This window comes from Sipha flava, unplaced genomic scaffold, assembly GCF_003268045.1.
Source record: "Sipha flava isolate LNK unplaced genomic scaffold, YSA_version1 111_pilon_pilon, whole genome shotgun sequence".
NCBI lineage: Eukaryota > Metazoa > Arthropoda > Insecta > Hemiptera > Aphididae > Sipha > Sipha flava.
The window spans coordinates 1,458,958-1,486,230 of NW_020271729.1; the positions used below are offsets into that span (position 1 = coordinate 1,458,958).

At 33.7% G+C, this 27,273-nt stretch overlaps 1 protein-coding gene across 2 annotated transcripts in view; it reads right to left on the reverse strand.

The window, feature by feature from the left end:
* Nucleotides 1-1,597: 1,597 nt before the first annotated feature.
* The window catches only part of LOC112689170 (cytoplasmic polyadenylation element-binding protein 2), a 148,247-nt gene continuing 122,571 nt past the window's right edge, over nucleotides 1,598-27,273 (reverse strand). The window contains exons 5-11 of one of the 2 annotated variants that reach the window (XM_025562735.1): nucleotides 8,221-8,415; nucleotides 8,025-8,137; nucleotides 5,757-5,967; nucleotides 4,617-4,798; nucleotides 2,635-2,745; nucleotides 2,023-2,140; nucleotides 1,599-1,770 (exon numbers count right to left, since the gene is read on the reverse strand). In XM_025562735.1, the coding sequence (XP_025418520.1) occupies nucleotides 2,024-2,140; nucleotides 2,635-2,745; nucleotides 4,617-4,798; nucleotides 5,757-5,967; nucleotides 8,025-8,137; nucleotides 8,221-8,415 (929 nt within the window). In that variant the 3' untranslated portion in view covers nucleotides 1,599-1,770; nucleotide 2,023. Of the gene's footprint in view, nucleotides 2,141-2,634; nucleotides 2,746-4,616; nucleotides 4,799-5,756; nucleotides 5,968-8,024; nucleotides 8,138-8,220; nucleotides 8,416-27,273 lie in introns of both variants that reach the window. The other variant, XM_025562743.1, reaches the window with a different exon arrangement.

Below are 27,273 nucleotides of genomic sequence, written 5' to 3' on the forward strand. Positions count from 1 at the left end.
GAAGGGTTGATAAGGGGGGAGAGGATATATAATTATTATTATATTAATATTACTGTATGTAATCGGTAGCACTGATATCAAATATAAGATACTACATGTTCGACTGATCATACACATACTCATTTGATATTAATAACTGATAAAACTTTATTAGGTTTAAATTAAAAGAAAATAATGTTTACAGAACATAATGAACAGTGCGAAAAAATTAAAAGCTGATGACAGCAAACTACTGCAAATTTTCATCACAGCAGTGATGTGATTAGTGGGTCTTAACATCATTATATTAATTTATTTTGTACTCTTGTTTAAGTGCTACCGATCGATCAAACAACTTGTAGTATTTGTCGATTGAATTTAATAAAACGATGAAATATAGTTAAAAAAAAATATTATTTTTTTAAATTTTTTTTTTAAACATTAATTTGTAAATCGTTGCCATATTTCTTGTAGTGTTTAGTTTCAGAGGGAAAACAAGGGAAAGGGATAGAAGACTTGCATTAAGCGTTCCTCATAATGGAGGTATTTTATAAAAATTATCAGGTTCCTAAGGGTATAGTAGAGCATATTAAAAATATAGAGAATTATTATAAAAAATAAAGGTAGGTTTTTAAAAACTAAATACTATCAATATCAAAAAACAAATAACGAAACATTAAAAACTTCTGAAAACTAAATAACATTCAACAAACGTTATTTATTTTTTTACTTAAAAAAGGTAATACAAATTTTGATGAGAAAACATCAGTTTTCATTTTTGTGTAATTTTAAATATTTTTTTCTTATTTTTAATTTTTTAACGTTTTAGAATTGGTAACTAGGCTAAGACGTAACGAAGCTGCCTAAAAAATATAAAAAAGAAGTAGAAAAATATATATAATATCGTATTCTTTTTAATATTGTAATTTAAAACTTCGGCGAAAAACCAGGAGAAGGGTACACCTATGGTTTGCATAGATACATGCATACATTTAATTTACGAAACATTGCACATTGATAATTAATTAATTAATTTATTAAAGAGTTTCGATTGCTATAGGTAACACCTGTGGTCCACGTCCGCAATATCAATAATAGATATTATATTGGTTATTCTATACAATATTGCCCCCAAAAATAGAAATAATTAATATTAAGATAATATCAAGAACAAAACTCATGGGAAAATAAAGGTTTATATATACCAAACTGTTTTAATTTGCGATTTAATAATGTTAATTTTTTATTTATGTAAATACGTATATACACGCATACATACATCAAAGCATATATATATATATATATATATTTATATATTCATATATGGGTTATGTGTGTACGACAGTATGTATGTATATACATACGTGTGTAAATGTGTGAGTATATAAAAAAAACATTTTATCAAAAAGAAAATGAAAAACAATATCTATAAAAATTTTATGATAAAAAGGTGGCAGTAGTTGAAAAACAATTTATCTAAAAATAATAAACTTTAAAATAAACAAAACTCTTAAGTTAGATCATAAAAAAAAAAAAAAAAAAAAAACTGGATAATAAAAATCTTTTTGGAAAATGCATATTATTATTATTATCTAAATCTAAAGAGAAAAAATATAACATTTTTAAAACAATAAAAATAAAATGAAAAATAGTTCTAACAAAACAAAATCTATGTTCTTTGGAAGGTTTGTGTAGCACTAATACAATTCGTTTGTAGTACTAAAACAATTCGTTTTTGCTCGGTGAAAAGAGCCCTATCCATTGTGTTTACCCTGAATTATTTAAATAGTCCTAAAGAAAAAAAAAACGTCAATTTCCCTAAGTCAGTAGAGGCTTAATTGTGTAGTAAAGGTAGATTAAAAAAAAATTGTAAAAAACAGTTCTCGCATTAAAAAACGACAGGTTTTAAAAAGACTATTCAAAAACATTAAATTTTTTTTTTATATAATTTGTATAAACATGCGTAAGAATAATAAAATAAAATAAAAAAACAAAACAAATTAGTGGATTAATAAAATGTGACTACTCCTTTTGGAATCTTACGTTATGACCAACGGAATGGCACAGTTCTTGGACGTTCCGCGCCTTCTTTGACCAATGGCTTGTGGAATTCGCGGCCTGGTCTCGAGTGAATCGTTGCCCAGCACAGTTCGCAATAGTACTGGAAAAAAAAAATGTATTAAAAAACGATTCTAGAAATTCCGAAAGAAGTATTCACTAAGAGAGTATAACATTTACATATATATATATATATATATTTATAATTACTATTTAAAACCGAATTCGGTACGTGAAATATTATTAATAATGTACATGTCTGTTAATAAATTTATATAGTTGTACTGAATAAGAAATATACAGTTCTTCGATTCATTATTGAATAAAATCAATGTTAGCACTAGTATAGTACGAGTATATGGCAAGGGAGGATTTAACTTCAAAAATTTAAACAATTATTATGTATATATATTAAATAATAAGGTGTTCAAAAAGTTTAGAAATGTTTAATGATTTCTTTTTTTGTTTTCTACGTTTAAACGAGCACCAATATAACTTTTTGAACACATACAATTTACGTACGATTTATAAAACCAAACCAAAATCAAAATAATAATATCAAACTAATACAATTATTTTGACTCACGGCTTGCTTACTTGTAAACAAGTGACGTTGGCACAAAAGAACGGTGCGAACTTTCCGCCACATCTCTGTCCTTGGCACTCGTCACACATCTGATCGTCGAGCACGTACGGTTTGACTTCAACCTTGGTTAAATAAAAGAAAAGGTATAATAATAAAAAAAAAAAAAAAAAAAAAAAAAAAACAATAATATTAAAAACTCCTAATGAAACGGTAACGGACTGCGTACGACGGTCGACAGACGCGTATTTTTACATTTTGTCCACTAAAGACGTATGAGAAATTGCCGTCGCCGAGAAAATCGTTTTGTATACGTTTCTAAAATGTGATTTTCATTTTTTACATCTTCACTGGAGAAAAGGTTTTACAATAACGCCTGTTATTTTTCTTTTATTTTTCAAAGTACTTTTAAGGACAGTAAAAAGGTTGATAGAATAGAAATGTTCCGTGAGGTAACTCTTTAATAATACAGCTAAATTTGGTATACTTCAAAGTGGTTATTTTTCGAATTTCTACACCGTCAACAGTTTTGCGAGAAACAAAATTACCACACTCACACAAAATGTTAGAAAGATTAAAATACAGTACATCAGATGGATCTTAATACAAAATCTCGACAATGTTCGCGAGAGAACCGTGAAATCCGCTTAAGATTGTTTTTGGAACGCGTAAGTTAACCGCTATATATAAACTATGCCGAGGATAACCAGCAATTTGCACCGTGAAATGATCGCTGCAGATTTCAACAATAATAGTTAAAAATGAAAATCTTCACAGCTGCAGACCACCGACAATGTATAAAATGTCATTAATCACAAGTTATTTCTCGGTCAATCTATGCGTTTTATAATTATAATATATATATATTTATTAAGAAAATTACTAACTCATAATTCGCATTAAATTAAACGTTTTAATACATTTTGTTTTTCTGATTTAATATACGATATCTTTAACATAATTTATTTTTAATCTCATACACTCAGAGCAAAGCAGAACATTTTATAGAAAACGGCAAAACCTAATATCGAATCGGCAATAGTGTTTATTACATGTATAAATAAATACATAGGTACTTATACTATGATACAGCTTCATTTATATATTCCTTACACCCCAATAAGCTCTGATAATTGGAATTAAACGCTTAAAAACCATTATTAACTGTTGGTTTGATATTGATGTTCTACGCGTCGAGATGTTGAATACCGAAAAATATTCCACTACGGAACGCAAAATGGAAAACAAACGGTGTTATTAAAAATAAAAAATAGAAAAAACTTAAAAAACGATTAAGAAGCAAGCTTTTTCGGCAAAGTTCAAATATTGTGTTCAAATAATTTCACCGAGAACACGTACACGAATCGATCGAGATGAAAATGGGTGTAGCACAAATAAAAAAATCCCACTCGATGGACATATTATGAAAAAAAAAAAAAAATAAATATTAATTCAGAGCGTTCGATTGGTCGGAAAAAGAGAAATATTGTCGAGTCCACGGCACTCTCAGGGACTACGAACGAGTGCGCCGGTTGAACCAACTATATGTTCTCAGTGTTGCGGCCAGTACCAATACACATATAAAAATACCGTTACCAGTAGATAGGACATTCTCGATACCGCACGCAACCAAATAGTAGATTTACACGCCGCGTGTACTCGTTATCATGCACAGCCGTCTCTAATAGCCGGACGGATGCATTCACCGTGTAAATTGCACCGAAATCACTAATCATTACTGCGCGATTACCATAAGTTTCTCTGGGCCGAAACGTACGGCAGCATCTCACCCCCGAACGGACGGCTCATGCAATCGCATTACTTTCAACGGACGCCATTGGTCACAGCAACCGTCAACAGAGAGAGCGAGAGAGAGAAACACGTCGCTATTTAATGTATTATTAATGCGATAATAAGTCACGTTTGCACGTCAACCCTTCCCCCTACATATTGCAACTCGTCCGCAATAATAATTTGTACGTTTAAATCGGCTCACCCTCTTATCGATGTCTCCGTGCTGGAGCTGCACGAAACGAGCGCTTATGGCCGCGATGTAGCTCTGTTGGTTGCTGAACGCCACGCGGCCCGCTCCCTTTGGATACTTGAGCTCCGGATCGGTATCGATGCCCGCGTAGCACACACCGCCGTACAGTCTGTCCATGATCATAGCCAGTTCGACTGGAATCGATGCGAAAGGAGCACAATAATCGAGTGTGCGAAAAAAAAAATAATGATAAATTAGTAAACATAATTAAATTATTGGGGTTTCCCCCCTCCGTCTATACGATTAATATGAGATAACGGGTAAGAAGTACCATCAACATTTTTAATTGATTTTTTTTAAATATAAAGAAAACAACATAAACATATACACGATTATACTATTATATTATGGGTAGAGAATTATTTTGATTAAAATACCCAAAGTTGAAGATTACTTGCCACACACCTGAGAGTATAAATTTAATATTTTTTTTGGGGTATTTTTTTGGTCATCAATCTTCAAGAACTTTTGAGGGGAAGGGGTCATATATCATGAATTTAAAAAAAAAAAAACTTATCCTAAATACATTAATGGGTCAATTTGAACGTTTCCAAAGGTACAGTTTTATTCCTAGTAATTGTTACCATTACATAGGTAATCAATACGACAGCCGAAGAGTAAAGTATAAAATAAACATAAACCGAATGTGATCAGCAAGTGTTGACAATACCCACGGTTAAACATTAACCGTAACAAACATGTACAAAAGTGAGTACATATGGCTACGCAGCTGAAAGCGGGTATCATAAGATGTTTTCGTCCCAGAACAATATATGTGCATATGTGAAATGCCGTGTCGTAAATATTTCATTAAGTTTTTCATATTTTTTATTTTTTATTTTCCCGGACGAATCATTATTCATTGAAAAATCCCGAAGTCTTGGCACATTATTCTACTATCACTTAAAAGGAGGAAAATACAATTTTTATCAATTTAATATAAGTACGTAAGTACGGAGTTGCCAGAGAATTATTTAATGGAGAAAAAAACGTCAAGTCATTCCACTCCGTATCGTACGCGCGTGTGTGAATACATTCTATATTTTTAACATTCGTGGCTATACCGATGGGGGGGGGGACTAGTAAACTTACCGGCTTTTAACGGTCTAGGAACGCCGCCCACGAACACGGTTTTCCGGGGGTCTAGCGGCATGGATGCATCCAACACGAAATCGGCATCGGATAGACGCCAAGGCCTTATTTGTACCGGTTTGTCTTTGATGGTCGGTGAAGACACACATAAGTATAGTTTATCGTCATCCTGAATGCACGCGTCGATCAATTGCTGTACCGAAGATTCATCCTTCACCAACACAAAAAATAAAAATATATGACAACAAAATAAAGAATAAAAATTGACGAGTAATGGAAACGATGATTGATACAAATAGGTAGTTATGTGCACATGTATTTCATCATCAACCCGTGTTCTGGGGCAACAAATATAATACAAACTGTGTCCTCCGACCAATTAGCACCCGTCGTAGTAATTTTGAACACTCGAAAATAGAAATTTAAGTCTTGGGCCAACTGGTAGCAGGCCAATTAATTTAGGACATAGAAAAAATAATAATTGAATACGTAAACGAAAAGGGGAATCGAGTGTTAAAAAAAAAAGCCTTAGAGTTGGCAAAAATATTTTTCAACAAGTTTACTTTTTTTTTTTTTTTTAACTCGATATCAACCATGAATTAGACAATTTAAAATAACTTTTTCGCTAGAGACAATAAATCTTTTTACTTTTCTCAAATATAATCTCAACGAATTGTAAGACAATTTATACAGTCGGTCATATTTGCACAAATGCGGTAGGTAGTAAATATGGTTTTTTTTAAAATTTTTATTCAGATTCGGTCTCCATAGATTCCACAGATTATGATGTTGAGAAGAGTGGATATTTAACAATAATGTTATAAAATTTTTCAGTTTTATTTTTATGCTATACCACGATTTTAAATTTGCTTAATTTTATTTTGTAATACGATTATCAAATGTTGGAAAATCCTAAAGAAAAAAGTAAACAAAATTATTATACTATTTAGTGATTGCTTATTATTTTAAATAATTTACGAACTTATAGTAGAAAGTATATGGAGACATGAAATGTTATTTGAATTTACAATTATTGTCAATGACACTCATTGGGTTGATGATTCACGTGTCAATACGTATTATGCGGAGCTGTTTTTCCTCTTAATACTTCTAGTTAAGGTTGATTTCACGAGCAGTTGATTGTTTCTCAACGTTCAAATGAATATTGCATACAATATGCATACATGTAGTTTACCACTCGAGTATTATAATCTGTCTGTCTGAAGTTTAGTTATAAGCATACATAATCATCATTGTAAATAGACGAAAACCACCTTTATAAATTAATTACCGACACAATATAATGTAATTTATATAGAACCATATTATACAGAACTTACCACGTGTCCATAATACACAATGTGAATATATAACAATTTTAAATCGAATTTAGGTATATTTAAATATTAATAAAGCAAAAGACATTATTATTCATAGTTTATTGGATTATTTAACGACGTCAAGTCGGATGGAAGACGCGAATTATTTTTATTATTGTTCTATTAATGCACGGTAAACTCATACTCGTAGAACATAATCTTGTCAGGTAATATTTTTTTTATAATTTCAGTTAGGAACACGCGTCTTTAATTTTTAATGAAATATTTAAATATATGGCTAATTAGTATGGTTAATATAAGTTTTCGATTTTATTATTATTGAATATACAATTTTACTTCTGCATTTTTGAAAGTCTACATCTACGACGTGTAAATACTGAGCTTTGAATAACTGTTTAATATAACTATAAATGTTTGAATTGTAGATAAGATAATCGGAACACTGTTGGGAAATAGTTTTACACCTCACGAATTTTTATTGCACCACTACGCTCTGCTGAATTATTATCTTAAATATGTACAGATAACAAAAGTTATCTGCTCAACGTTGTAAATTAAACATTTACGCAAGCAATGAACAGAAATAATAATATTCTCTATGTATATCCGTGATGCATAGAAAAATTTGAAAATAAATAATGCCATTCGAACAAAAAAAACTAAAAAACTTAGAAATTTGGTTATAAAAAAATTTAAGTTTTTGTTTAAGAACATGCAATAGGTATAAAGTACAATAAACACTAGAATTAATAACAGAATTGTTTGGAGAAAATGAGTATAGCGCACACTGAGTTAATCGCCTGGAATGAAAAAATAATAATACGAAAAACATTTCACAAATAAAGTATTCAAAAACATAACGTGCCAAAAAATGGGTTACGCGTTTAAAAGCAATTTAATAACCGCATTTAATATCGGTGAAAAGTACCTGAAATAAAAGAAAAGCATATCCTTTAGGTGGGAAATAAGACTTGCTTTCAGCTTTATGAGGCCAGTCAACCACCAATTGACCGAATCTACGGAAACTAGCTGTGATTTCATCTGAAAGAGAAAAATGCACGTCAGTGTCAATTGATGATTTCTGTCGCTGGAAGAATAGTAACTGAAAATGATTAAAACCGAACCTTCGTCAATATCTGGCGGCAAACCGCCGACGAACACTTTTCTAGAAAACCTTTCGCTGCTTTCCGATCCTTGGCTGTGGGGTGACGATCGAGATGGGGACGTCAGAGCTTGCACAGATGTATCAATCAAATTGGAACTAGAGTCATCCAACAATCCCGTTTGATCTTCCAGAGATTGAAAGAAGGGCGATTTACCTGAGGAAAAAATATTAACAATATTAATCGTTAAATAACAGTCGGTTGTGCTCACGCACAAACGGACGTTTCGTTAAAAGCATTCCGTTCGTCGGATAAACGGTTTATTACACAAATCACCGTGAGAACTATATTGCAACACGGTGATATTATTTTCGCACACGGCTGCACCGCGGCGAATAAAGAATCTGCACAGGAGAAACGACAATAACAACAATATGATCCAATAAATTCGACGGAAATGGAAACGAAATATATATATATATATATATATATTCTGCATGTACAATGTACAGTAAAACTTGACCAAACGTAAACGAAATCTCATACACACGAGTGTATATTATACAGATAAATATATACGCATTACTATATGAGTGGGCTGTCTTATTTATTATTATTTTTCTTCCGAAAATGTCTTGTGAGCGTGTTCTCGGGGAGGACGTTCGAATTGAAAATATTAATGACACCAAAGTCGTTATTTGATAACTATGATGGAGGATCAAGCGTTTTTCTTTCCTTTCGGGGTGTACCTAATAACTTATACACATATACATACATACATTTATATACACGCGGAATAAGTAAACACTGCGTACGCGCGCGGGGCATAAATGAATATATTACGTGGATGTGGATTTCGACAGGTCGTCTCGAGGACTACGGGGACGGGTATATACGACGACTATGGAAATGCCTATACATATATTTATATATTTGTATAATACATATTGACACAACAATGCGGTTTGGCGCCGTTCTCTGACGATAATATATTCCTCGTGGTCGGTCAGGGTAAGAGCGGTCGGTCTTTGCGTGAAATATGATGTGTACACAGAACGAAAAAAATATTATTGTAACAATGTACTGCAATATATATATATATATGCAAACCAATTCTGTTAATGATTATAAAAAACTAAACGGGGTGGCGTTAGTGTTCTGCGCGTGCGATAAAATTGTCAAACGGAAAGAAAAAATGAAGCTGCGTACATTTTCGTATAACTACTGCATAATAAATATTCGTTATCAGCCATCGAATAAAATTAGTTTTACGTCGCGTACTGTATTGCAAAACATGACTGTACGTGCATCGCGTTTACCGATTCGAACTTCACGTGTACTAACAGCTACGACTTGTGATCATTTATATGTAATCGCATAATACACAGCAAAGCGTTATTCTACGAGTATAATATACAGCGGTCGGCTCTTTGAGACTTTGATTTTAATTCGCGAAGGTTTTATCATTTATTATTGTGCATACTTTATACATGTATATTATAAAGCGATGTACGTGATTTGCTTGAATATTTTTTGTCCAGACTGTATACTTTTCCTCCCCCCGAGGGTGGGTTGGACGAAAGGAGTAAGAGGGTAACCGGGTCTGGAATCCGTTTCATGCATATTAATGGTCGACTTGACCGCCGGCATCTGCCGACAACAAAACGTCCGGTTATCTCGTGTTATTAGTCGTCATTATTACTTTATGCGCGTACATGTACAAAGCTCGGCCGAACTACTACTACTAACTGTACGATCTTGTAGTACCACATTTTTTCGAAATACGTGAATCCTTGAAACGACCTTTCACTGCTCCCTGTTTTCCCTGTACAAGTATCCCAAGAGCTATTTTTACCCTTTAAAGTGTTAAGCCGTTCCGACGATAACTTTAAATTCTCTTTCGTCAACGTCTCTCGCTTTCCCTCTACCTATATACTACCTACACTTTGCTGTCTCCATACGTAAGAGCGCATAAAGATGATCGTATTTGTATTTGAATTTTAAATCGTAAGCTATTCTACACGAATCGATTTTGAAATCTAATAATGCATGTACGTACGTCTCTAAAAGTGTATTCCACTATTATAATATGTATAATATTATATTATTCACGTATCGCGTTACGTCGTTATATTTTATACGTACATATATTATATTTGAATCGACCGACGTGGTCATCTACGGGTATACTCCTACGCGCGACAATTATAATAATAATTACACGACACACGTAGTGCATGCGTTGAAAAACAACTAAAATGTATAATTCGAGCTCGTTAGGGAATTTTTCTTCTATTCTATAACCCGAACCATATAATTTGAAGCCACGCATTATGCAACGATTGATAATAAAACAAATTTCATTTCGAAACGATAACATAAGTAAATATACGTAAAATATGAAAAGCAGCGCTTCTGCAGTGCATTATACTTTGTACGTTAACGATTTACACGTTACAATGATAACGTGCGAACCGGGTCATTAACTGTATGCATGCGTGTTAGAGCGGTTTTTATTTTCGCAACGATCCGACCGAAACAACACAGGTGTACACGAAACATACGCAAACTCCTTGTTATACAATATATGTAAACAATGATCCAGACGGATATTACATAATGCTTGGAAATAATTTTCATTTCAAAATCCTGTTCAAGAGAGCACTCTCGAACTTAGAAGTATCCAATTCCGATGCGCGTTCAATATTACAAACCGCGTGCTACTGGTATTACACTACTACTATACGCGATTCTTTGCGCTATTTTGTAAGTATATATACTTATAAATTATAATACCGAACGCAATACATACGTGCTAGGTGCGTTGTTTCAACGTCTGCCGAAAGAAAAGAAAAATCTGAGGAGAATTTACGGCACAACGTAAAGCAATAAATAATATAGCAAGTCGATAACAATATAAACAGAAATATACTACAAGACAATTATAAGCAGCGCTTCTGCGTAATATTGTGTTTCCGACCTTTATATTCCCTTTTCCTAGAGCGGAAAAAAAACGTTATAATTCAGAATGAAAAAATCAAAAAATCAACAACAATAACGTGTAAGCACACACAGACGAGTACACAATGTACATTAGAGATTGTTTTACGTTCCGATAATTCGGAGAAAAAAAAATATTATATTTTGCAATACATTTTATTATTTCATTAGAGGAGGCGGAATCTGTAATTTTTTGTGCTATACTATTATTATCGACGGCACATGAATGGAGCAAAAGAAAATATCTTTGTACAAATGATTGTTTGTATTCGGGAGAAAAAAATTGTACAACAATATGCCAAGTCAGCGGCGCAGTAGTAATGGGGAAAGCATTATCGAGAAAAAATTATACTCTTTTTTAAAACGAATTTGGTACAGATATTCGTACCGTCCGCCGTCCCCACGACACGCAATGAACCGCGGGGAAAACGAGTATTCTCTCTTATAAATATTTTAATTTTGTATCAACTATATATATATATATATATTTGAAAAAAGTCTTCTACACTACTAAGACCCAACTGTAGTTTCGTCGTACCAGGATATAATTATGTCACGTTTGACGAACGGTTTAATTAATACGTACATCTGAACGTTAAGCCATGCTTATTCTCCCTTAAAACGTTCATCATAATTTGTTTACATATTGCGCGCGAGCGCGGGCGTATGCAACCGATATAATAACTGATATGGTTAAGATATACGTGACTTACACGGAACGGTGGATGGCGGCGTATGTGTATCACAAAAAGTTGAAATGTTTTGCCCGATCAAACGTGCACGGTAGAGGAGGATCCATAATACGTGTGCGTATATGTACGAAGAGATAAAACCACCGTATCCTGGCTATAGCGCAGGATTTCGGGGGTAATGAAGTTTATTCGACGCCAGGACATATGTGCGCAAATGACGAGATCAGGAAAACGTAGTGGACCCTATTGACAATTTTGTATGTACGTACATATCACGGGTACCCGTAATAAAAATTATATACTTTCCAACGCACGACGATAACGTTCTACGCACTATAAATATGCGTTCAGAGTAATCTTTATTGGTCTTGGCGGTGAATACGACTTGTGTGTTTTCAGGTGTCGCACATAATAAACGCGATCACCCGTACAGTTACTTTGGCGAAAAAATAACTTATTTTTATCACGTCGTTATTATATCTAGTTAAATAACGTTTCTGTCAGGAACGGTACGGGGTGCACACCAGCAGATAACAAGTTTTGTACCAACAATTGAAATACGGTTCACGAGTGAGATTTCGAGAGTATAACGATATTAAAACATATATGTTTCTTTCATTCGTGTTAAGGCTTCAGCAGCACGCGTCATGCTTTAGGAAATAATATTTGAAAATATATGTATAATTATGATAGCATATATGGCTTATAAACAAATAACGCATTGTGTATATGAATTAATTACAATATCGATTTCGAGGAAAACCATGTTACATTACAGAGGCTGAAATTTTCAAACGGCATACAGGGGTACGAGTTCGTGACAATATTAATTTTGGAGGATTCGCTTCGTACCTACAGTTAGCTTTCAGCTAATTGGTTACTTTACGAATTATATAACTGGCATAATATTATCATGTTCATTGCTACGAATGCGTTAATAATGTTTATAAAAGTCGATTTCGTGGCCACGCCGTTGTCGCGAATAAATCAAACGAGATGTTCAGATGTACTTACTCGGAAATCGTAAACGTACATACTAAAAACAAAAAAAAATTTATATATCTATTTTTCAACGTGCAGTATGTTAACTGGGATTTCCCCCCTCCCATCATTTTACTCTTCGGAGTAATATACTTTTATAACTCGATATTTTTACGAGGCGTTTTAATCGAATTCACATATTGCACGCGCAACATAATTCAGTGCAGCGGTTCTCAAACCGTGTTACACGGAGTTGACCGGAATCATATACATCGATACGTTATTATTAGTTAAACGCGTTAAAAACACGTAAACGGATTTTCATCTTCAATTCTAATCTCATTTTCTACGAGCTATGGTTTTAAATCGGCCTCCCCGGTTTCTAGGGCTGTTCCGTGAACGCCACGGTTTCTATCACATCGAGGGCTCGTCGCGAACAAAAAAAAAAATAAAAAGGTTTGAGAACCGCTGAGGCTCTAGGCGTACGTGTACGTACAGCACGAGGGGTGAGTACGGGTGTGCGTAGTAACCGGCGGCGATGATATGGTGTTCCATCATTGCGACAGTTGCGCGTAAAACGTTCGTGCGCGCTCGATAAAATATTAAGTACTTTCGCCGGGCATAATGTACATTATGATCGTTACGCGCGTGTCGCAGCGTATCGGAACGTAAAATTTATTTTCACACGTTTTCCGGGGCGCACATACGCACGTCGAACGTTACGATCGCAACCTCTGGGTCGCCGAACATTGTATACGAACGGTCGTGGCGTTATTATGTCGCAGCCGGTGACGATGACGTTCGCAGCTGCCATACGTTGGTGTTCGGGTGAAATTGGAACGACCGCCGAGCGCGTGTACTTCGTGCACGGTGTACGCGACTTGTGATGTATACGGAAAGACTTTTGACCGCGATTTCCGTTCGACGAGGATCGAACCGATGTGCACGGGGGCAATAAAAATACTATACGATGTACACTGTTAGGTGATAAAAATGCAGAAAAAATAAAAACCTAAAACCAAATGAGGAATAAAATAAAAGCACACACACACATATATATATATATATATATATATATGGATCGGAACGCTCGCACACGGATAACGACGATGACACGTCGTGGTAGAGGGGGAAAAAAAAACGGCCGACCGTCCGCTACACACGTATACAAGACTTAATGTATATATATATATATATATATATGTGTGTGTGTGTGTACAGGTTCGGTGTTTTTTTTTTTTCTCCCGGAGCAAATTCACGCGACGGAAGTCGCGCGCTCTGCAGGCCGTTGCCGCCACCGCGGTAGACGCGAGCGCGCGCGCGCGCGAGGGGGCGGCGATGGACGAGCAGAAAAAGCGGCCGCGGCGGCAACGTCTCTTCCGCCACCGCCGCCGTGCGCGAGAACCCGTCAAAGGCGGTTGCATATGACCCACTCACGCGGGCGCGCACGCGCACGCACCCCTCCCGGCCGGCGGCGAGACGCGCAGAGGTCAATGACACACGCACGTGCGTGCGTACACGCTCCCACCCGCCCGGCGCCTTCATCACCGATGATGATGATGGAGCACGTGTCGCCGCCGACCGACCGTTTTTCCGTACGCGTACGGCGCGCGCACCGTTACACGCCGACGAGGGTACCTGCGCCGCTAGTAACGACGACGGCGGACGGGCTAGTCGAGTGGGGAAATAACCAGCCGTACGGATACAGGTCCTATAATTTAATTGTTTTTTTTTTTAACCGACTGGGGGTTTAACATATACACAGCAGAGTATTCCCAAGCATAAGCGGGTTTTCGCAGAAATAAAAAAATAAAATAAAATTGATAGTTTAAATTAAAATAATATTTACACGGGTGCCGTAAAACGCACGGCGGCGGGGCGGTTTTGCGCGGTCGTTATACGGTCGAAAATTGTTGCCGTTCCGACGGAAGCGATCCCCCATGTGCAATACGACTTTGATTCGAACAATTTTCCGGGGTTACGTGTAGAGATAGTTCAGCCTTATGAGATTCGAAAAAAGTCTTGTCGAGTGAAATCATTTTTCGGATTTCCCGGAAGGCACCGAGAAAAATACGTGCAGGAATGTAGGAAAACAACGTTCTTAACAGACGAAATACCGACATTCTTCGGCACGCCCCATTCAGGATCGTTTTTTGATCGCAACGATTGTCGTATTGATAATAATAAATCTTTATGCAATATATATTATACGAGGATTGGCAAGATCACTGTTTTTTAAGTCCAAGGGCGTTACACAACTCACAAATAGTGCTTATAGCAGTCTTATTAGCTATCCCTATTCAACTAAAAACTCTTACTACGCCAATGTAATACATTGAAGCTATTCGACCGAAACGTTAGTGTCACGCACGGGTAAGAAATACGTAAGTACAGCATCGACGGGAGCTTTCGATTATTTTTCACCGAGAAATCATACGTAAGCGAACAAACATTTGTATCATGTATACAACAACTCCAACGAAAGATGGGTTTAGTGGTTTTGCGCACGTTTGTTTTCAAGCTCAGCAGTATTATTTTAAATAGTTTTGGTTCTCCCCCTCACTGCTGTTTAATTATTTATTCATTTTTAAAAACGACAAAAAAAGAATAAAATAGTATCATACAGTTCATCGTTTTTCGGAAATAACAATCAAGGGTCTCTTTGATGCTCGTAAAAAAGTTTTCCGCCAAATCCTCTGAATAATCCTTTTGCGGTAAAACGTTTGAAGACGTCACGGAGGATTTCAGTGAACTTATTTCCGTTGCTTTTTAAAAATAGTTGTAATAAAAAAAGACCACGGCACAGTTCGGTAAACAAGTCGTGAAAACTTTTTCCAGAGAATCGTTAGCAACCGCAGAGACGGTGTCAAAATCGTGAATTATCATTTTATTATATGGTGGTTACGTTCATTTAATAATTTATTCGCAATAAAAATCATAAATTAACGTCAGCGAATCGACTAACTAAGGACAAAAAGGGGCAAATTAGGTTTAAATAATTATATATATATATATATTTTTTTAATGACATGGCTTAAAATATGCGAATGAAAGTATAATGTACAATATATATACAGTATACATAAATGGTGCTGGCGATTTCGCATCACAGTTTTTCCAATAAAAATATTAGTTTAGTAGGACCGTTGATGAAATAATATTATAAAATCAACGATAGGATGTTGCTACGGTGAAAACGTCGAATCATTCTATTCGAAATGGTCCACATAATGGTCAGTGCGGTACTTGTATATACACTAAATAGTAATTCCAAAGAAGGTATTTCCTGTTGTATTGTTGTAGCGAGAGAAATACTTTTTTATAGAACTTTGCTGAGCTGTGTTCGAACCGATTATAAAAAGCTATTATGCAAAGACCCGTCGCGGTCATGCCGTATTCTCGCGCAACCTCCTCGTACACAACACAGCGTTGACAGAATATTAAATATAGCTAAATTAAGCGTTTTCTTCTTTTTAAAAACTTTTCCTGGTACTTAGATCAAACTGTTTTTTTTGTTTTATTTTTTATGATGAGTGATCAGGTTCAGGTGTTTACACTTGCAACGACCCGTCATAAATCCGATTCGCTGCCGTTATGAAATTCGGTTACATTAATTTTACCGAACAATGCACGGGCGGCGGTACGTTACGTTATTACAAAGACGTATAGCGAGAAATAATTAAAAGAAAAATACATTAATCTTCCAACGGAGAAGAGAAGATATTATTAAACGGGAGAATATTAAACGATCACGCCACAACCAGGCGTATAAACTCGGGAAAAAATGTTAAAACTATAAGCGTGTTCGAACGAACACGTTCAATGTGGTTACTAAAATCATAGTCGTAAATGTTCAAAAAAAAAAAAAAAAAAAATCAAGGATATACTTGTAAGTAAAGAAAATGTGATAATTAACAAAACACTTTTTTTCATTTAAAAAAAAAGGTAGTTAAATAGATAAATTGATTGCATTTCAATTCGTATACAATTTCTTATAAAATGAAGTACCACAAAAAAATAATATGAGAAAATGGTTTATCATTTTTTATTTTACATGATTAATTCAATAAATTTTTCATTATTTTTGTTGCTTAAGATGGCGAAGACCAAATATTAAACGTACACACTTTATTTTATAAAATAATAAAAATAATATCACCAAGGATGTTATATCTTTAATCTGTCATCCAAGATAATACATCAACCTAAACTTTACTAAGTACCAGCATTCCCATTTGCATAATTGCTGGTACGTTGCTTGTGAAAGTTCAGACACTAACGATGCCATTACAGGGTTGGCATGCTATAAAATGGCCGCTGAGCACACAAAAATGCTTGGACTCGAAGATTCAGTGAATGGAGGGGAATGATGTGTATATAGATTGTTTCGTTGTCTTTTGATAACGTGCTAAATATACATCAAAGGCTGCCTTTATATTGCATATTAAAACGATCGAAAGGAAACATAAAAAAAAAAAAAAATTTCGAGAAACAAGCGAACGAAATCATAATATATTAAAAAAAAAATTCAAATAAGCCTTTAAAGCCATATAAAAATATAAAAATGAATGTACATTAAAAGTAACACATATAAACTAGTCAAGTATTCAAATATACGTAAATATCAATTGAAAATCACTAAATTTGTAATTATGGAGCATATTCGAAAAAATATAACGAACAGAGGCAAACTAATAGCATCACTCTCGAATGTCAACTAAGGGTGTTACTAAACTACAGATTTAATTAATTATTTTATTAATTTACAGATTTATACATTTTTCGTGAAATTATTATTAAAATGTAAAACTCATTCTTCCGTGAAACACCTTTAACAACGTACTAATTTATCAAATTAGCAAAAAGACAGTTATGTAATATTCACTTTTCGAAGTATAAACACGATAATACATGTTTGTGCATAAGTTTTAACCATGATTATTTATATCGATTTGAAAGAATTACCTTTAATATAATACAATGAATATTTCGACAATGGTCGAAAAAAAAACTGTATAACGACACTACTAACGCACATATGAACACATTACCAATACTATTCGAATTTCATTTAAGAAGCATCAAGTAAGTGGACGGGTTTAAAATGGTTTTGTAGATGGTAGCGTTACGAGAAGAGTTTATGTAGGTCAAACAGTTCTTATTACCAGACCCTCTTAATGGCAGTCACCAAACAGTAGAAATTAGACCCAAAAGTTAAAAGTAACAACACATTATCAAGTGCTTTGGGCTTCACGTACATAAATATATTACGGCCGACTCGTAATATAGTTTTCTGTCAACGCATAAATAACGTTATAGATTTTGATTAACTTCTTGTTTTTCACGAATAAGAATGTAAATGTATAGATGCATGAGCATGTGCGCGTGTAAAAAATCACTGAAAACAATGAGCCATAATATTGGTATATACTCTGGTACAAAAATAGAAAGATGATGGTCACTTGGTCGCATGATGATGGGACATTGTTGCAAAGCACTATGAAACACGTCTGAAACACAATTTAAATTCCGTTCGACAATAACGTTACGGATCAAAAGGGTTGATCCATAAATTGAGAAAGACATTTCAATTAAAATTCACCTGAAGTATTCATTTGGAGCATAAGAGGGGGTTGGTACGTGTACATACACGGATAATGCATTGTACACGTCGTAGAATTACAGTTGATTTATATGAAGTAATGATGTACATTTCTCGTGAGTGCACCTCGTAGTGAGAAATGTGGAATGCGAATTAAAGTACCTACGCCTTAATTGTTTTTTTTTTTTTTATACAATAACGACACAATTATAAAAAATTTAGGTGATAAACGCAGAAGTATTATAAAAGGGATTGTCGAATTTTCGGTTCTATGGCTCACATCGTCGTAGTGGAAGTTGAAATTTAAGCTATATCCTAAACTTATCATAAACTTAAAATTGACGTCGATCTTCCAAGTATCGTCATTTTTCGTTTGTATTACGTCAGAGCTTATACGTGGAGAATTTATCTCGATGCATCCGAGAAAAAACAGAAATCGTGAATTGTCGAAAAAAAAAAACAATATACACGCACACATACAAATACATACAAATCCGGGTCCACACCAAACGCACCTCCACGCGCGCAACGTTGCTGTAACATAACTGCAACATTATCGCGAGGACAGGCGTCCATACTGCGCGTAGAAATTTATGTTCTAACACGATCATATGTTTTCCAATTGTTGTCAATGTATTCAGTGAATATGCTGTTCAGAGAGTACAAGTTGTCCGCTATTGTTTCGTTTTAAAATCTTTATAGTTTATCTTTCACTAGTACAATGTCCGATCAAATTACTAGTGCTGTGTTTATTGTTATACATAGCCTACGTAAGAAACGAATTAAATCTGCTAATTTAACCCATGCATCATTTTATTTTTTTATTTTGTTGAAGTGCGATTTGTCTTTTGGGTTCGGTAAAACTGATTTTCACGATAGGACTCGATTAGTTGGATAACTCTGTCTTGATCCCATTATTTTCCGAATTGCATCTCACGATTAATTAATAAACTTTCTTTTTATTTATTAACTATTTCAATTATATTTCGTTACAATCATTATTAAAATGATACACAATTACGTATTCGCCGTAACAGCAACAATACAACACTGACAATTTCTCGTTCAAACCAGACAAGCAAAACGCGCCGAACATTGCGCATTTTCCATATCAACTCGAACAAACGCGCAACGTGCACGAACACGTTCGTTCGTGCGCGGACTAGGTGCACACCAAACGCGCCGAACGTGGTAGCGAACGTTGCAAAAACGTATTGCGCATTTGGTGCGGACCACCCGGCTTAAAACAAACCTAATTGAAAAAGACGCGCGCGCGGTTGCATTTATACACCGCGGTAGTGGTGTACGTCTTAATATATACTTACACGTATGTGTTGTACAGCGACTGTTGCGCGTACAAACGAAGTCGTCGCGTATAAATAATACACAAAGATATTTGGTGTACAGTCCCAAGGGCTGTGCGCCGCAGAAATATTTCCCCGAGCGACTAATGAGCGTAACCATACGGTTTTTACGGTTCGCTGCGGACACGCCGTTAAATTGTTTATTTTTAAAATTATTTTTCAACCCTCCCGACTATATGTTATACAATATATATATTATCACATGGACTGCGTCAGTATCAATAATAACAAATTATCCATATCGGCAAATATATAATGGGAGACAACGAGATCAATTAATCGCTAACGGTTTGGCGACGGTTTTATATTATTTATTTCGATTGATTTGATATTTGTGTTGGAGACACGCGCTTAAGTGCGAGACAAAGAAAATAAATTCGGAAAACCAAATAAAATCGATTAACTGTACTCGTGCGACACACGTGCAGGCGAACGTACGTCGCCGTTAGACGTGTACGGAGACACGCATTCATTATTTACGTACCTGCATCGGTGGTATATGCATATTTCTTATATTTTTTTTCCGCTATAGGTACCCGAAGCGTTTTATCGGACTCGCTAAAAAGATGGCCTTTGCGCGCCGTCGTCGTAAATTCGTTTATCGTTCTGACCCCGGAGAAGAAATTTGTGCTTTACCCAACGTTTTTCTTCTTTTTTTTTTTTACCTCGACTCTTCACCCTCTCTCGACGTCGTCAATAATTTATGTTACATTTAGAAAATATACATACACATAATATACATGCGAGTATAACTCTTAACCTTTTTACGCGTATTGGCGAATTTATAACGAACGAAAGACCTACTTAAGGCTTTTTGCATGAACCGATCATAAATTATTCAATGTACATATTATCCCCAGACTTTCAATGTTAGATACGAGTGCGTATGCATTATTTCGCCTTGCACATAAAAACAACAATAATAATAATGATAAAAGAAAAAAAAACGCGGAATTGGATTGTTAGAGTACTTTTGACTGTCGGTGCGGCAGCCGTACGCACATTCAGGTGGGCGTGTGACAAAATTACGGCCTTCGACTTATTATATTCAAAAAATAAACACTAAAAATATTTTAAATATATTTGCGGATCACCGGCTATGACGATCAGATCGTGTATTGAGTTTTTAAAAGGTTTATGAATCGTTTTTGTTTATGATAGGATTGTCTATTGTGAGGGAAATGTGATACATATTACATTAAATAAAACGATCGCGTAAGCCATTGTGTGGTTATTGTAGCCATCACGTGTAAGCATTTAGAAATGATTAGATTGGGATTGGCCATTAATCACTCTGCGTATTATAATAACGTAACATATGAAGCCGTAATTTTATCGAAAGCTGATAAAATAGTGATTTTAGTTATACGTGCATTGTGTATATAGATTTATAGTACGAGTATATACTATTATGTGGTCATGATATATCATATGGTAATAATATTTTAGTTTGAACGTAGCAAAAACATAGCATGTTTAGTATTCCCGATAGCTACATCGCGTGTAAAAAACAAAAAAATTACACGATTTTAAAAGTTTATTGTTATTTTTTTTATGGAGTCTGAGAATTTAATTTTGAAAGCGATTTTGTTTATGAATTTTGCGCAACGTTAAAACATGTAAATATATTATAAAGGCATATATATATATAACATATAGGTGAAGTATATTTCATCGATAGACCCGACGGGTGTATTATATATGCATAGTTATGGGGGTGACATGTTATCTGAATATATTATGTTTATATTTCAGAAAACCTATGAGTTGTCAAACTTTGGCAAGTTTTGCAATCTTTACCTGTATATGGTGGAGTCGATCAATATATTCGCATGCGTATTTATGAAAGATTCATTAATAACTAAAGTTTTGAAGTAACTACGGAAGGTAAATTTTTCCTTAGAAAGTACTCATCACTTTCAAGCGATACGAGCACACGATTGTCAAAATATTTACATTTACTGATAATATCGTACCCCACGTACTAAGATAACAATAATACCACAATCAGCCTGCATTGAATATGGGTATCCAAGTGTATATAATACATATGATACATATAATAAATGAACTCTTATAAATATTAAACCACATCTATCAAATGTCATACACCACGCAAAGTTAAAGCAAAGAAATAAATAAATGATTATTGATTGTTAACCACATCCACATTTCACACGAATGTGATCTAACGAGGAAACATTATTCAAATAATCACATCTGTGAAATACATTAAACTATACACATAATCACATTATATACACACACTCAGAATCAATAAGGAAATATCATATTTTTATTATCATTTTCATATACATACACACACATTTGCATATATCAGATATAAAAGGAACCCGAAAACAAGGGCATATCAGACGAGTTTTGGCTATGCGGCACTGAGCACCTTCACGATAGTGTATGTCATAGTCTGGACTTAGAATATTTTCTGCAGTTTAAATATTTGGACTTAGAATATTTACAACTAACTTAAATAAAGTGTACTTAGGATAATTTTAACAGTTTAATAAACCAACTAATCTTAAAGAGTATTAATTATTTCTTTACTATACCTACATCCAAGCGTAGATTACTAGTAAATGAAATTAACGATCAAACGGTTGGCACGCAACAATAAATATTATTGTATTTATATTTGTTTGTGTCCCAGTGAAAGCAAATGTCTAACCTAAATAAAATGTTTACGATTTCCCATTTTAATAATTTTGTTCAAAAATCTTCTGAATATGTACAGTACATACATACAAGACACAACAATAAAATAAAAGTTATACGGCTCAAATAAATGTAAGATATGAATATGAATATATAGATTTTTTTTTTTTTTAAACAAATAGCGGTAATTATCTTTGTTTTTAAACAAAAAACATCATATTGTTCTCAATAAAAAATTGAAGTTATAGTATTAAATAGAATTGGATATTTTTAGAAAGTATAATTGAAATATCATCAAGTTTACTAATTAAATAAATCACATATCAATATCGTAAGCGTAATGTTTAAAAATAAAAACGTACAATATACCGAAAAAATAGAAATTGAAAATTAGTTCGAACAATATGATTAATAGCACCGTTGAAATAGTGAAATGATAAAACAGCGAATGTTATACTCTGTGGAAGATAAGTTGAATATATAATTAAAATACATCATGAGAAATCTTTAAAAAAAAAAAAAAAAAAATGATGTGTGAATAAGTCGGTTAATAAGAACTAGTGAGAAACTAGATAGATGTTCATTGTTATGGTAGCGTAATTATGAACGATGGCATAATGAAAATATATTATCGTCGTTTACCTTCCTTCAATCTTTTATAATATAATCAATTTTTTTATATTTTATTATAAAAATTTTGAAATTAAAGTTTTAATAGTATATATAGTGGCATATTTTCAAATGTTGTGTGTATGTGTGTATGTGTGGGGGCTGGTGGTTAGCATATTTCTAAAAAAATAAGTGATTTTATAATATTATAAAAAATACATATAAGGTAGGTATAAATTAATAATTATATTATTCTATAATTATAAATACAAATGAAGTTATTTACAACCACATAATATAAATTAATGTTCTCTTTTCTTTTTTTTCCTTCATAGCAAATCATTTATGACTTTTGAAACTTTTTTCTTCTGAGGAGAAGGGGTCATGATCCAGGAACCTCTTCAAATAAGACACGGTGTGTGTATATATATATATATATATAAATATAGAAAACCGCTTATAAAAAAGATACATATTTTCATACAATTTTGCAATTTGTATTGAAAAATATATTTTCCAGTAGATATTTACATTGCGAGTGAAGCCAAGAAAATAATCAATCTACGATTAGAAAAATCGGTATAAAAACACAAAAAAAAAACTCATATAATGTGATGGGTCGGCAAATATTTTTATGTCGACCACTATCTTTCTTTCTCTAAGCTCAGAAGACAGCAATTCTTGCTACATGTTCGACCGACATCAATTTTAATCAAATGTCAGCTACTATAGCTAGTCTCTTTCTTTTTCTTATAATTTATTTAACGACTAAAATTAAGAAAACGTCACGTTAGATGTGTTGACTTGATCTGCCGTTTACGCGAAACGTCGTATCGTAATGACATTTTGTAGAATTAATCGATTCATTAAAAAAAAAAAAAAAAAAACCATCAACGGACTTTACAAACTACGGATTTCAATAGAGGCTGTCAACAATTATTTCTAACATTTCGAAACGAAAATCGTTAATAAGTTTATTATTAAAACCAAACAGAGTACATAGACATAGAGTTATATATTTATGAATACCGTTGTATTCCAATATTATCGTAATATTGAAGTGCACAATAACGGATGTGCCCACCAATTAGTCGGTTAACCGCACTTAAACTTATTTGATTATATAGATCCGTTCCTAATTGGATTATTCGGTGAGACCTATAAGAACCACTCTACATGATGTACCTAACGATAAGGTCATATAACAATATATATAATTGTATAACAGAAATGCGACTAAAATACAACAGATATATTACTCAAAAATGTACGGTGTCGTATGCATGAGCGTAGTAACTTTCGTAATTTTTATTGAGGTGCACAAACTTTATTTTATGTTGATGAAACGTATACTTAAGGACTAGATATACCTACATTAATCTGCATCTTGGTGTTTTGTGATGACAAATGCCAATGAACAAATACATTTTGATTAATTTATTATTAATTTTTTTTAGTAGTTAATAGTACAAAAAATTATATTATTCTTGATAAAATAATTCTTACATATCTAAAATGCTTTTTCTATAATATTTTTCTAATTAATTTACAAAATATCAAGGGAGATACTACTTCGTTACATTTTTAGAAGGAACTGTTGCCTCTGTCATCCTCCAGTTTACGCCTATGGTCATGAGTAATATAGTTATTAAAAATATGTAAATATGCAATATATTTTTAAGACAAAACGAATTAGAACGTATCCATGAAACATTTATGCAGATATGAAAATAAAAACATGATACACCGTTGGTAAATGTAATATGTGCAAGTACACAAAATATTTATACAGCAAGCGAAATAAATAAATAAATATGCCAGTCGCATTTTAAAATAAATGTGTTTCTAATAACTTCATCGAAAATGTAAACGAGTGAAATATATTAATATGTACTTCGTAAACCAATGATAATTTTTAAAATAAATATATTTTACACAACGTAAGATGTACAACTTCGTTGTATAAATAATAACGCTATATGTAATCAAATAATACAAATATGAGTATAGTAAATTGAACTAAAATACAATTCAAACGTTAAACAAATTGAGTATTCGAAGAAAAAAAAATATTTAACAAATGAAGATAATAATAATAGTACATGTAATATTTTCCATCACGTATGCAACACGTTAGCATACCGAAAACATCAATTTTGAATAAATGATTCGCCCTGGAGTTGTATGTATATGTGAACACCGCACGCGTTTAATATTATTAATAAAACTGTTGTTACGTGTTGTTACCGTGATGTGGAGGAGAGGGGATGTGTTAACATTTGTTTTCGAAAGAGAATAATTTTTTCCCCCAGTAAAAATCGACCACCCTCCGAGATCCATCGCATAAAACAGTGATTCCCAAAATTTTTCTGCCATTTTTTTAAGCAGTATTTTCTCGCGGAACCCCAAAAAATATTTAGTATTAAGTTTTATTTATCTGTGTAGTATGACGCATTTTACACATAATATGCATGTAGGAGAAAACTCAAAACGAGATAGTGTATACTTAATATTATATTTATATATAGTATATCGGGTTGGGAAATAACTGGAATGGAAATACGTATTATTTAAAATTAAAAAATTATATTTTTTTATCGGGATTTTAATATTGTTTCTATAAGTACCTATCGATGAATTATAATTGAGTTGACGGTGTCTTGTAAAAATATATACGCTCATTATTTTAAATAACGATCAATAATTGTTACGTTATTACATTTTCTATGGTAAAAAGAATGGAGCCTTTAAGGAACCAGAGTACTATTTGGGAACCACTGGCGTAAAATATACATTTATTCGCGTAACTCTATACGTACATACAACTACAACAGTCGGCTACAATAGATAAAGGTGTATACACACGATGTATATAACATATGTATATTATAAAAAACAATATTAACGGACATCGCATACCTCAAATCATTCAACGAGTATCAAAAATAAACAATTGTTTGAGGGGTCAAGACTCAAGAGTGTATTTTTGTGTCGGGTAGGATATTTTTTTTATTCGTAGCACGTCTGAAGGGAAGGGCTGCGGAAATTGTTCGGCGATTCCTGACTGACAAAATTCGGTATAAAGAAATATAGGAGGGGTCGGCGTGCGTCGTCAATAGAAACTGATAATATTATTATTTCTTCGTAGAACCTTGTCGCACACAATACACGTAGAAAGTGTTGATAAAACATACATACACACACACATATATATATAACAACACAGACACACTTGAACTAAAGAAAAGGCGAAATGCGAAATGGGTTATTTCCGAGACAGAGAAAAACACACACGTGCACTTTTGTCTGGATAAATGTAAAAGGGAAATATTAAATTCGACAAACCAATATTGTTCTTTTGAGGAGTGAAAAAATATATAACATTTCTTGGAATTGTGCGTGCTGTACGTTATCGTAGATTAACGAAAATAAAAGCGTTGTAGTTACCACTATGTCGGTTTAGAAATGTCCACGTGATACGCACGTAAATACAATTACATGCATTCATAATGGTTTTTTAAGGGTTGACAGGAGAAAGAGGGCGAGTTATAGGACAAGACGCAAAGAAATGCCGTCCGCGCGCATATAATAGACAACTATAAGAATAGAAAAACGTTGATAAATTTACTGCGCGTATAAAAAGGAAATCCGATAAACGAGAGACGGCGACGGTAAGGATTTTGGCTACGAATTGCCGTCACCGGCACTGAGGACTAAGCACTGAGCGTAAATCGAGAGCCGTTAATCTTGCGCCGAAAAGGAGACGCCCTTTAATTTGTTTTAGTAGACCGTCATTGAGGAGAGAATGCGGGAGGCACTACGTTCTAAATAGATCAGAGATAAATCTTTTCTGGTTATACATGTGCTCGCGCGCGTGCGTGCGGGAAATCGGATAAAACGTCGAACATGTATAGTTGACGAAATATCGGCTTTTAGAACTAAAGCAAGAGAGTGTGAGAGGTAATTTTTAAAAATCGTACAAATTCATCTACTGAATATACGTAAAACAAAAATCCGACAAATCCGAGAGCTTAATACACTACTATAACACGACAAACTAATAACTCGATATTTACATAGACAAATGTGTAATAATTCATTTCACTCTTATCGTGTATGACGCATATGGACATTACACGAAAGGAACCAGTGC